We start from the raw sequence: 13,384 nt of genomic DNA, 5'->3' as shown, positions 1-13,384 counted from the left end.
CTCAATCACAGTAACTAGGCGTGTTTTCGTTTTGTTCACTCAGCACTGATTCTGATCTGCTGAACAGCATAGTGTGTTTTTTTTTTCTTTAACATGTAATACATCTGAATGCAATATCAGCTGTATATACTCAGCTGACATTGTCTCTCTTGTTGAAAGACTGACTTCTCAATTTAGCACTTTAAATGGAAACAACAAAATGGTCTGCTGTATAATTGAAAATGTTGTTTATTGGTAAAAAATAAGCTTCTTTGGTCTGAATTAAATTATTCTGTGTTGTGTAGGATACGTCTGTTCTAGACATATACAATGCATACTGACATATCAAATAAGACTCCACATATAATTCAGAGCATTCCACAAATGTAACACTTAAGGAGATGTTGTAGATATATACCTCTATTACAAACTACAGTAATCCGTAGCATATCCACCCTAACCGTTTATCTGCCATGACCAACCTCTTCAGCAATGTTAGTTTATTATTGAACAGAGAAGATTAGTTCAAATATTGTAGATCCTACCAAAGTTTTCGAATATTGTGTTGTATGTGCTCCGTGCGCTGCCATTGCTGGTAGTGTCACATGAGCTGTTCAGTGTGTTGACTTGATATGTCAATAAATCCTGTTCGCCTGCGGGGCGTATTAACTTCAACCTCCATCTCGATCTCCTGCCTGTCACTCAGCAGCGAATGCACGCACCCACGTGGCAGATGGCTACTCTGTCACAAGTATTAATACTCTGTATTTTTCTAAACAAGGGACTTATGTGACCTCCCTAATAAAAGCTGAATCTCAAAACAATAATTGTGTGAATACAGTAATTGTTACAGCTGTGTATAATGGCATTTAAAACAGGATTCATTCATCCGACTTTTTACATACCCGCCCTTTCTCTGGTCCCACCGTAGTCGGATATGCGACGGATTACTGTATGTTATAAATATAAGTTGATGGCTATTATTAATTATAAGGTCAGTAAATGCATAATATCTCTCTAGAATCCACATGGATAGGGCTTAACATGAATGATAGTATTTCCAAGGAACATGCTAAAGTGCTTTTTGAAAAAAAGTATTATTTTATTACTGTATACATTGTTTGTAATAATATATTATTACATATAAAAAAGCAGATGGGCGGTATCTTTTTTGTGTTTTTGTTTTCTTGTTCTACAATGACTGATTCACTGGTTCTAGAGTGGGAATTTCAAAATGGACAGCAGCCACCACTGCTCAGAATTTGAAAGATGCACTGAGAATTCTCAGTAAACGCATTGGGAATGTAATAATCACTCAATATGACAACACATTGAGGATGTACATATTACTTTTTGATGTATCATGGAGTAATTTTTACTTCTTCATTTGGACTGGGACTCAAATATAGGACTTATATTGTAATATTGTTTTTGATACACAAGTATATAGCTAATAATTACAAACAAAATAAGTCATGTATGTACTTTGATTTTTATTTTAAATAATTGACAGCCTTATGTTGGGATACATATTTAATTTAAAATAAAGGAACTGCAGCATAACATTTTAAATGACTTTAAAACAGAAGTCCTGTTTCACCATGATAATACCACATGCTCAGGATGTGACAACACTGAGATCTTATCAGGGATACAAAGATAAACACAATGTTACTGTAGTTTAAGAAGCACTTAACAAAGTAGTGCCTGAGAATGATAATATATACACGTTTGTTTGTTCCTCCTATTAACCATAACTAACAAACATATTTTAACAATTGTATAATTCATAAACAAATGTCACCCTCAACAATGTCATTTGAGATTGTCAACACAGTATGTCAAGCAGACAAACGTATTGGCCAATAGCTTTGTTAGTTTAGTGATGAAGACATTAGCCAAAATTCAATAATGTTTGCCTTATAACATGATCATAAATACCATAATGGATCTTGGGTTGGATGTTTGGCTGCTCTTAAATTTAAAAAATGCATTTTTCTGTCACAAGCGAGAAAATACTATAATTCAGTTCCCTTAGCGGTGCAAATATGGATAAATCAATTAGCAATATATCAATGATGAATATGTGGAAGAAGAGTGAAGTTTACATTACACAACAAACAGCAATTCATTCATTTTTGTATTCTTACATCCTTCTTCTCAGTTCCTTGCCTGCTGCATATTCCTCATTCTGTACTGTTCTATTCTGTGTTGTACCACACAATGATTTCCAATTGTGTTACCTCTTCTCTTTGACCATTTGAGATTATTCCAGTAGATAAAGTCTTTATTTAGGTGCATCTTGCTCATTACATTGCAGTGTTTGGGTAAGTATTAATGGAAGCCTTTCAGAAGTCTTCATTTTCTCTTAGTCTTCTCTATTATTCACCTGTCAAATTCAACCTCACGTAGACCAAGTGATAGTGTTTGGGACATTTTTGCGATACATGTGTCACAATGGTCTTTGAGTTTCCAGTTACAGTGCTGGGACATACTGCTCAGTAGTTACACTGTATAACCTTTCCTTAAAGTGTTTTAAGAATATAGCCACACTCTATAGAACAGTTTGCTATCTTTTCACACTCTGAGCTATTGATATGTTAATATTTTTTTTATGATCAACAGCCATTTACGGCATATCCACATTTTGTGAACTGTTATTCCCTACAGAAGGGTATCAGGAAATAAAACCAATTTATCCGAAGCAAAATAAACATTTAAAAAGACAACTCACTTAAATGCCCCCTAGCCTCTGTAGGATTGATTGCATTGAAATAGCATGACACTAAATTAGGTTTATCCCAATATCTGTATACACCTGCTTCTTCCAAGTTTTAATTTGCAGTCATATTTGATGTTGCTGGTCTACAGCGACTCATATAACTGGGTCATCTTGACATCGGATGAATATGCAAGGAATACACAAGATGTAACAGAGTTTAGTTGTTAATGTACAATAAAGAAATACAGAGGAAAAAGTCTGGAACACCCTGTGGATTTTGTATTTGTCACCCCTGCTGAGTGTTTGCAAATTGTAAAGGAATGCAAGTCCTTCAGGGGACTTTTGAGAGGTTATTTGAATGGTGCACCTACTGAGTGAATACAAATTTCAAGATGTGCAATGGATTTAAACATTTGCAAAAAAATAATTACAAGCTATGGCAGCATGACAAGCCTAGAATTCCATTTAAAGTCATGGTAGTTGGTTTTCCTGTAACGGTTCAAAGTAAACTATCCAAAAAGATCATGTGGGTGACTAAATCTTATTGAGGTTGATTTGAAAGGATGTTGCTCCAAATATAATTGTACATATTTTCCAAAGGACTAAAAGCTTCATGCTTATTAGTAGAACTTTGTTTGTTACAAATATTCCTATAGGATACATCAGGTGAAAAGTAACATTTTCAGAGGGTTCTATAATACTAGGGGTTCCATTAATCTATACCACACATCTTGCTTTATTTGTTTGATTGGGTGGGACATAGAAGCTATACAAATACAATTAAACAAGAGTGTAGAGCATTATGAGGGGCCTATTGCACTATTTTTTAGGCAGTGAGAAGTAATCCTCCATATAAATATATTCATAATAATATATTATTTTGACCACAATTCACATTCACTTCAGATTTGGATGGGAGTAAAAAATAAACTTGACCAATCTCTTATACCCCATCCATATACCCTGTCAACACCTGCTGAAACCAATAAAAACATTTGAACATGATATTTTCTGTTTATCAGTACTTCTGACATACAAAAAACATCCCCTGAATATAAATACCACTTTTCTTTTTCTAGAGTGCACCTTCAGTGGTTATTACAAATAGATATATCTAAGCATTACACTATACAAAGAGTTTCCAGTCTGACAGGCTACAGATTCAAGAAATGGAGAGTGTCATGACACTATTAAAATTCAAAAGTAAATAAACTGCAAAAAAAGCTTCTATGACAGATGACAATCCCTTAAATATTACTTTTTTGCTAAGTGCAAATTGGATGTTTTCTTTGATATTGAGAAATGTTCAATGTCTGTTTTTATTAAGAACTCATGAGAAGATAGAAATGGGATATCCTTTTGACCACCATACCAGATGCATCAATTCCGCATTATATTGGACATGCCATTTCAAATTCTGACAGTACACTCTTCCCAATTCAGTAATTCATTTTGTCCTAGCTGCTGCCTCGTAATGTCTAACATTGTATGTAGTGCTGCATTTTGCTTAAGTTCATATTATTTATTATTGACTCTGCTGTCATTTTAAAAGCCAATATTAACATGGAATATATTTGATCCTGTGCACATTAACCTCACACAGTATTGAGAACAAGCAATACCGGTACATTGAAAAGTTGCAAAAAATCGTTTTAAATGTAATTTAGTTCATATAAGACATGACAGTTGCAAATATACACAGGCAAACGGAAAATTTCCAGGAACTTTGATATTTTTTACAGTTAGACTTCCAAACAATCGCTTGCTGTTATGCACATCTATGTCTGCAGTGTGAAAAGTAGCAGTTTGAAATGCATGCAGTACAATGGTTAGTTACAAATGATGGTGACACTAACAGCACTGAAGAATACTGTGTCAGGCAGATTCTAAATGAGTAATAAGTACTGACTTGACTCAAACCTCAATGAAAACCCCTTACATGCTAGCTTACTTCCTGTCCCCTATTGATAACTCTGAAAACCAGAGCGTAAAAAATGCAGACCATCTTGTTTTTAAACTAAGCTTATTTAGGTGTAACAACCCCTACTTTAGTTTAATGCAAATTAAAATAGCTGTTGATATCTAGTTTATGGGAAAGCTGTGCAATCATAATTCACAGCTTCTATTTTTATTTCTACCTACTAAAAGATGGAGTCTTGCTAAGCCATCCTTAAAATGCCTTTCATATTTTTTTATGTATGTTTACTTCTTTTAAACAATTGAAACATTAATTAATATCCCAAGCAATAGAGGCAGTTTTGTATTTGCCAGTCTGTATGTACTGTATGTGACACAACTAAATCTTGCACCCCACTGATCTGCATGGAGTTTCCTAAGTGCAAGTCTTTGTGACTGGTTGTGAAAGTGTGCTTTTTGACACAAAAAAATACTACATGCTATAGATGTAGGTCATTTAAAGTGTCACCTACTTTTGTGACAGCAAACTTGCTGTGCTATTGAAGGCTGTTTTTAAAACTTGTTTTGACAATAATATTGAGGCACTACGTCATTTGCTGTTTTAATGTTAAATGGAGGCTTGGTGGTCCAGTGGTTAGAGAAAGGGGTTTGTACCTGAAGGTTCCCAGATCAATCCCAGCTCAGCCACTGACTCCCTGTGGGTGACCCTAAGTAAATCACTTATCTCCTTGTGCTCCATCCTCCAGATGAGATGTAAAACTGCGGTCCTATTGTAAGTAACTCTGCAGCAGCAGTTGTGATGCATAGTTCACCCCCTAGTCTCTGCTGAATGACTAATTCATTAATAATTTAATTTGGCAAGGGACATTAATAATAATAGACTTTTCTTGTTTGATCCAGTTTATGTCCATAATACTTGTTTGTTTTTTTTGTTTGTTTGTTTGTTTTAAATGTGTATGCATGTTTGAAATACAGGTTGGCATTTTTTTACCAGATGAATCAACAACCTGGAGATATATATATAAATAATTAAAGCTGAAAATTGCCAATTTCAAATGGGACAGCTGGGATTAGCCCATAACAGCTTAGCAATCACCTGGCCTTTTTCAATGGGCATTCAGAAAACCCAGCTCAAACAAGAAATTCCAGCATTTAGTTCACATGATATCAATAAAACATAGCCCCTGTGTATATTGGTGGGTCAGGTAGCCCCTGGAATAAATAACATCAAAAACTGAATAATTTGGGGGCACTTATGGCTGTTTTATTTAGTATGTTCTGAACCTCGCTGTACAGACACTTGCAATCTGGTTTCATATTCATTTATTTATGATGATCGTTGATAACCATTTGGTTCAGCCATCCTTTCACATCTTTTTATTTTTAACCCAGTTGTCAACGTAAAACATTAAAGTAAACCGCACAGTCTGCAGTATAGAAGGGACATTTCTTAGTGCAAATTCTGTAAATGTCACAGTTTCCTGATTCAGGAAGTTATCATGTGGGTGGACACCACCAAACAACCAATTAGCTTTAAAAGTGAGGTGTTTTTATTCGCTGATACACAATTTCAACCTGTTGTTAAGCAACTGAGGTCTATTACGCATTAATGAAAAGAATATGGAAATAATGGTGTTTCTTTTTCCTCAACTGAATTTTTCTGCACAGAAAGAGGAACCTTACTTCAAAATGCTCAGTCCTTCTGATTGCCCGGTGATAAAGAAAGAAAATAAAACAAGGTATGCTTAATGTTTTACCTGGTGAAAGCAATAACAAGATCATAAAAACCTCTAACATAAAATACGTTTATTTTCTGAAAATCATTGTAGCCCTGTTGATATAACATTGGCAAATTTGATTGATAAATCTTTGTGTTGACAACTTACTGCATGAGTTCCATGTTATATTTATAAATGTTTACAAAATATGTAAGGCAAAAAGTTAAATAATGATTTAAATAAACATAATGAGAATGCTGTTCTGTGCTACTTCAAGCAGATACACAAGGGAGTTTGTTTTTTTACACAGCAATGACTATAAATGTTTTCAGTTTAATAATGTGCTGTGAATGTATTGTAATAGATTTATTAGTGGGGAAAATGTTATGCAAATGTCTGTTTCACTGAGTGAATTAACTGGATGTATTACATTTCAATTTTTATTTCTGCCCAGAACCATTTGTTATTAAGAACTTAATCAGTTAGACACATCTTAGCCTTACTCTTTTCAATGTAACACACTTTATTGTAAAAACATTCAGTGTTTTATTTTGTGTACATCATAACGTTGCATAAAAAAGGCTCTTAAAGTATGTGCTATCTGTTGTCTAAAAGTTTGATCAATAGCCGTTCGCAAGCCTGTAAGCTTACAGGACTATTATTATTATTATTATTATTATTATTATTATTATTATTATTATTATTATTATTAATTAGACATTTAGCAGACGCTTTTATCCAAAGTGACTTACAGAGACTTGAGGGTGAACTATGCATCAACAACTGCTGCTGCAGAGTCACTTACAATAGGACCTCGGTTCGACGTCTCAGCGGAAGGATAGTAATTTTACGGGTTTGTGGGTTAACAAAGTGACGGTGGGCGACTTTGACTGTGCGCTTGTAAGTTCTCGAGCAGGGTCTGAAACAGTAACCACAAGCTTCTGCAATTCTATCCAGCACTGCAACTGCACACATTCACCCATGTATTGCATTCTAACCATAGCTACTGTTTGACAGTTTTGATGCTTTATTACTAAGTCATTTACCAAATACAGTTTAGGGCCTTAATTTACACACATTATATAAATAATGTTTTGAATAGCTAAATAATTACCGTCAGTATTTGTAATTGTCATTAAAGAAGCTAATAAAGTTTCATGAATATCAATATTTATCTAATTTAGCAAAAAACATTCTTTAAATAACTTTCAGAAGGGCCCATATACTCCAGTTGTGAGTACAATTCTAGTCAGTAGCAATATTCTATTGGCTGTACAAAGTTGAATTCAAAGACAGTTTCTGATGAGAATGGAATGGGTTACCATTGCTAGTATGGAATCAGTCAAATTATCGTTCCTACAGTGTATATTGTTTTGGCAGCTTTTGTGACATGAAATCGTTGATGATAATGGAGTTTAATAGCCTTTTACTTGTTCAGTATTTTGTTTAATTAATGCATCTTGATAAGGTTTGTGTTGGGTAATCATGCTGCTCCATTTGTGGGAGTAAGACATTACCTTGGTTAGCTGTGTTGTGTGGGGAAGAATGCTGATGAGCTTAGATTTGTTGTTTTTTTCAGTCTTTCTGACGTTAACACAGTAAAAGGGTGGAAAAGTTCAGGATTTTTTTTTAAATGTTGTAGGGTAAAGGAAAGAGAGAAGAAGAACAGACTGAGCCTCCTACTGTCGAAATCAGGATCTCATGAAAATGTCAACCCACAATCCATGAAAAGCCCAACGACTGCAAGGTGAGTATTTCTAAACAAAGCTGAAGGGAAACCCCCTTGGCATTACAGGTGGTTAGGAGTAGATTTCTGTTTCTTACCTTTGAGATGTCAGAAATAGAGATTACAGATACAGCAGGTACTGAGTCGTGTATCACTGAAATATGAACTGTTTCATTTCCAATGGTACATTGGTACATATGACAGATGTTCCACTTATTTTGTGTTACCTTATATGATAGTACTATGTAGTTGTAATTTTCCCATTTTGTGCTTTGATGACACATACAGTATGATACATTTCCCATTGTTTCCTTGGTTTTGAGTATTCCCAGTTTATATTAAAATAGTTTATGCTGTGACAAAATGCAAACACATTGTGATTTGTTCACTTATGTCAACCAATTACCTTTTTTATGTGCAGCATCATCTCCCCTGAAGAGGCTTTGAAATGGAGTGACTCTTTTGAGAAACTGCTTGCTAATAAAGGTGAGTTTCGTTTTCTACAATACCTCTGCTTAACACAAGGTAGTGTATGAAGTTTCCCAAGACATACATTTTAATTGTTTATAATGACCCCAATTAGAGCTTTAAGGGTGTTTGCTTCAGCTTTAGAAAACACCAGATACCTCCAGAAATAACTGGTTTAAAACTGATGTTATGAGACACACATGAATAATCCATCCACTGCTCTCTGTAGATACCTTTTACATACACTATTGTTTCAGGTTGGCCATATAAAAGGTCTATACAGTCCAATGGATCCAAAGTTATATCTGTTCAGATTCGTGTCATTACACCTGATACTCATTTCAGCCAATGTTATAAAAGATTAACAGAAATAGGTAATTTGGGCCCTCAATGTAATTCCACCCAACCTAAAATAAATATAGCAAATTCACCAAATTCAGCTTCGATATGTTAAAGTGATTATTTGCCCAAAGAAGAAAGAAATAAAGAAATAACACCATCAGTCCCTGATATCAATCATGTGTTTCAACTATCCTTAGTCAAGTATTTGTCTTCTTCTTCTTCTTCTTCTTCTTCTTCTTCTTCTTCTTCTTCTTCTTCTTCTTCTTCTTCTTTTTCTTCTTCTTGTTTATTTGAGAGATGTAGATATTTCCCAGCTAATACACCTGAGAAATGTGTTTCTTTAAAGATTGGGTTAGAATCTGAAACTGACAAACAGAGAAAGTAATAATAAAAATATAAAAACTGTCAAAAATGACATGGATGTGAACTAGATAATAGATCTCCCCTACAGCGTATGTATAACCTTTTCAACTCTAGGACACATACATGTAGTGTATTAAAACGATCCCCTGGTACAAATGAACAAAAGTACAAGCCATGAGCCAGATGATGCATGTCCAGAGGCTCTCAGCCAAGGCTCTTCAAGATGAAAAACCCTTTCCATCTACTTTAGAAGCAATTTTAAGGGAAATCAACAGAGCTTGAGCAGGTATCATTGACACGGCAGAGAAGGCTTGCTTGATTGTTTGGTACCACTTTAGTTTAAGGACATGTTATAAACTATTAACAATGCATCTATACAATGTGTTATAAACAACATTAGACATTCTATAGGACACATAATGAAGTTATTTATAAGAACCCGTATTACTTTCTAACATTACACAAAGCTTGAAATGAGCAACATGTTTAATTAGTAATATGCTCTTAAATATTGTTGCAATAAACTATTATTCCATGTTAATAATTGTAAAGATATTTAATAACACATTTCTTGTTGTTTTATTAACAAATCCAACTGATTGTTTCTTGGAATCTCGTATGTTCTTGAATGCTCTCACATCTCTTCAGATATATTTACCGAGTACCTTCATTAACACTTACAACACTATTACAGATGGATTGGACACCTTTACTACATTCTTGAAGAGCCAGTTTAGTGAGGAGAACATTGAATTCTGGTTGGCCTGTGAGGACTTCAAGAAAAACAAATCCACTAAACTGGCCTCTAAGGCTAAGAAGATTTATTCGGTTTACATAGAAACAGAAGCTCCTAAAGAGGTATGTTATGGGTCTTTTTTTTTCTTACCAAACATTTTCCAATTGAGTGACCATAAGGATACAATTGGTTTCATTTAAATATAATGTGATTAAACTGAAGCCAAGAACAGACAACTCTAAGTTTAACAGATTAGTCAGCACCAACATGATTTATCTGATCTAAGGTATAGGCATGTTAAAATCATGTTTAATTTGCTATGCTATACATTCTGTTAAATGTGCACAACAAAGGTCACATGTCAACCGCACGTAGAAATTACTATGAGATAAAGATATGTCAGTTGTGTGGGATATATCTTCTGTGTGAAACTTGTGTTGCACCTTGAAGCCTACATAAACAGTATTTATCTTTGAGTAATAGAATACAATGTGCTTGGTTACTAAAATTAAGACAAGATGTTTGACTTGGAACTTTCTCAAGTTGAAGCCTTAATAATTAAGTTACAGAAGTACATATTTCTTACCAGTTGGACAGTAAGACAAGATCCAGGAACTGACCTTGTAAAAGCATGAGGTAGCCATCTTAAGCCATAGTAATATTAATTAAAATGTAATATTTGTTTCCTCATTTAATCAAACTTCTGACAGCAGAGACGTTTCATCTATCCTGATAAATTTCCAAAGCCAAGTCTTTAATCTTGGGATTTTAAATTACTTTTGCCATTTAAATGTTACTATGCATAAAATATTGCTTAATATTGAAGACTTGATGCTGTTATATATTAAGCAACTCTAATTTTGGAGCCTTTCCAGAACTTTCTTCGTAAAATGTTAAGAGCCTGAGCAATAGATAATGAGGCACTTGTGACAGACACTAAGCTTTGTGTGAACAGAAGCCTTCCTTCAAAGATTTTTAACTCTAAAGATTCAATGTAGCTGGAATATATATATATATATATATATATATATATATATATATATATATATATATATATATATATATATAACAAGCTGTTATTTATATGACTGTTATAACACACAAACCAAGGTAAAATGTACTTAGTTATTTTGATCATACAATACAATTTTAGGGGTTTTTTTTGCAGGACTCTGCCCAGTGCTAAAACGATCTTTACTAACACGTTTCTCTTTTTCCAGGTGAACATTGACTTTTCTACAAGCCAGATTATTAAACAGAATGTCCAGAATCCTACGCAGTCTTGCTTCGACACAGCCCAGAGCATAATCTACAGCTTAATGAAAAAGGACTGTTACCCAAGGTTTCTAAAGTCAGACATCTATTTAAATCTGATCCAGAAGAAACCACCCAGCAACAACATGATTAGAAGAAGGTCACGATCTTGTGTCTTCAATGACCGCATTGAAGCAGAAACTGACTTTGGAATTTGGCTCTAAGAGCTCAAATATTCACAATATATTTTTAACTACACTGGCTATACTCTGTTATACTGGATAAACACATACTATTTGGAGAATTATTTTGAAACCTTTTCAAAGTACCAAACAGTAGCATTTGAACAGAAGTTTTAACCTTAAAAAGCAGTTTCTAAGTACAGTGGGATCATGCCACTAGAAATAATGCAGATTAATTATCTAGGACAGTATTGTTGTAGAAAACAATTGCCTGCATTCTAACTTGCCATATAAAGACTTCCTGTCATTTTGTGACGTGATTCTGTCAAAAGAATAGGGTGCAGAGAGGCATTGATGTTCAAGTTCAGTGATGCAGAATCTGTTATTCATCTGTTATTATCCTAAAAACATCAAAAGTGTTTGTTTGTTTTTAAAATATAGTATTACACGTTCATTAGGTTTGTTTGAGTAATATTTTGGATTTAAATCTGTCAATGAAGGTGAAGATGTTTTGTATTTACTGAATTTAATTCAAACCGCTGTTCCACAATAGCAAAATTCCTAACAGATCTGAATATTAATTTATATTCAGGCGCTGCACTACTTACTTTGTGGCACACATCAATGGGGAGGCCACCAGTGGTCCATCAGACACATTCAGTAAGAAGTCAGAAATAAGATTATCCATCCAGAAATATGTTATATGACTTTATCTTAGCCAGTTTTTTTTAAAATCTAAGACTCTGGGATATGGCATTTTTGTGAAATGTTTTTGGAATGTCACATAGATCACAAAAGAACAAACAAAAACCACAATAGGTATTACTATTACCAACCAGGCAAATATATATATATATATATATATATATATATATATATATATATATATATATATATATATATGGCATTTTTAACTACAAATGCATGTAGCTAAGCATGATCTCTGCTTAAATGTGTGCTCTATACATACTGTATATTAGTATAAATTTATATTTATATTATAAGTAGTATTCATATAACAAGAGGCATACAGCCAAACAGATATCAGCAAAGCTTTCATCATGAAATCTCATAATTCAATCATTTATTAACATGTAATTAATGCTAAAATATCTCAATGTTATAAATAACAAACTTGTTTTTATTTTATAAAGCTTTCAAATTAATTTATTGCTAATTGTATAAATATTGTAATGTTTTTAATAAATTATTTAAGGGTTGTAGACAAAGATTTGCATATTTTTCAATGTGTCTTCATACATACTGAGTCTAATAAATTATCTTTGAATGTAGATATGCTATTTTGTTTTTGTGCATGAATAAACATGGGTGATTGATGTGGGTTATATGATTGAACATACAGAGTTATGACTGCTCAAGATTGTATTGCTTCAAATATGAAACACCTGTATAAGATGTGCAACTGTGCAGTATGAAATCAAACCTTAGGATTACATTTAGGTTCAATTTAGAAAGCATATTTCAGACCTAAAATATATGAATCTACTAATATAACAAGAGCCATTGTCTTGGTGCTTTCATCGCACAGATCATGGAACAGTATTCAACCTCACAGTCAAAAATCTAGAATGCATGTCAGTTTGATATACTGTGGTTTGACCTATACATGGTTGATATCAGGCAACAAACCTGGTTCTTGATCTATAAGGGCAACTTAGATATGTGTGACCTGTTCTGAGAAAGCAGAGCCAAATTAGAGGGAAGAGGTTCTACTTGTCCTGCAAGATCAGATGGATGTAATCAGGCTAAAGCCCTCCATAGATACTTGGATTTTGTTTTGCATCCAGTGAGTAATTAACTAAAGAAATACAGATAACAGAGGTGAAACCTATTACAGGTGGCATAACTCCTGCAACAACTAGTTAGTTAAGAGTTAACATTTCCCAACAAGGTAGTTATAACAACAAGGACTTTGTGCAGGACAAGTGAAAGTATCTTTCCCCCTCACTCTTAGAA

General features: G+C 33.7%; 1 protein-coding gene across 1 annotated transcript; it reads left to right on the top strand.

The window, feature by feature from the left end:
• Window positions 1-6,198: 6,198 nt before the first annotated feature.
• On the top strand, window positions 6,199-12,525 carry rgs18 (regulator of G protein signaling 18). The gene is made up of 5 exons (XM_034019709.3): window positions 6,199-6,357; window positions 7,979-8,083; window positions 8,484-8,548; window positions 9,930-10,093; window positions 11,192-12,525. Exons 1-5 carry the CDS (start codon window positions 6,239-6,241, stop codon window positions 11,447-11,449), a joined length of 711 nt encoding a protein of 236 aa, XP_033875600.1. The 5' UTR covers window positions 6,199-6,238; the 3' UTR covers window positions 11,450-12,525.
• Window positions 12,526-13,384: the final 859 nt, after the last annotated feature.

The sequence above is a fragment of the Acipenser ruthenus genome, chromosome 10, assembly GCF_902713425.1.
Source record: "Acipenser ruthenus chromosome 10, fAciRut3.2 maternal haplotype, whole genome shotgun sequence".
NCBI classification, from domain to species: domain Eukaryota; kingdom Metazoa; phylum Chordata; class Actinopteri; order Acipenseriformes; family Acipenseridae; genus Acipenser; species Acipenser ruthenus.
This window is presented reverse-complemented; position numbering and strand designations above follow the sequence as displayed.

Excerpts from the sequence above, each read along its gene's own strand:
- rgs18 (XM_034019709.3), top strand. The coding sequence starts at position 6,239 with ATGGAAATAATGGTGTTTCTTTTTCCTCAACTGAATTTTTCTGCACAG. Across the intron at positions 6,358-7,978 it reads AAGAAAGAAAATAAAACAAG|GGTAAAGGAAAGAGAGAAGA; the intron begins GTATGCTTAATG and ends TAAATGTTGTAG. Across the intron at positions 10,094-11,191 it reads AAACAGAAGCTCCTAAAGAG|GTGAACATTGACTTTTCTAC; the intron begins GTATGTTATGGG and ends CTCTTTTTCCAG.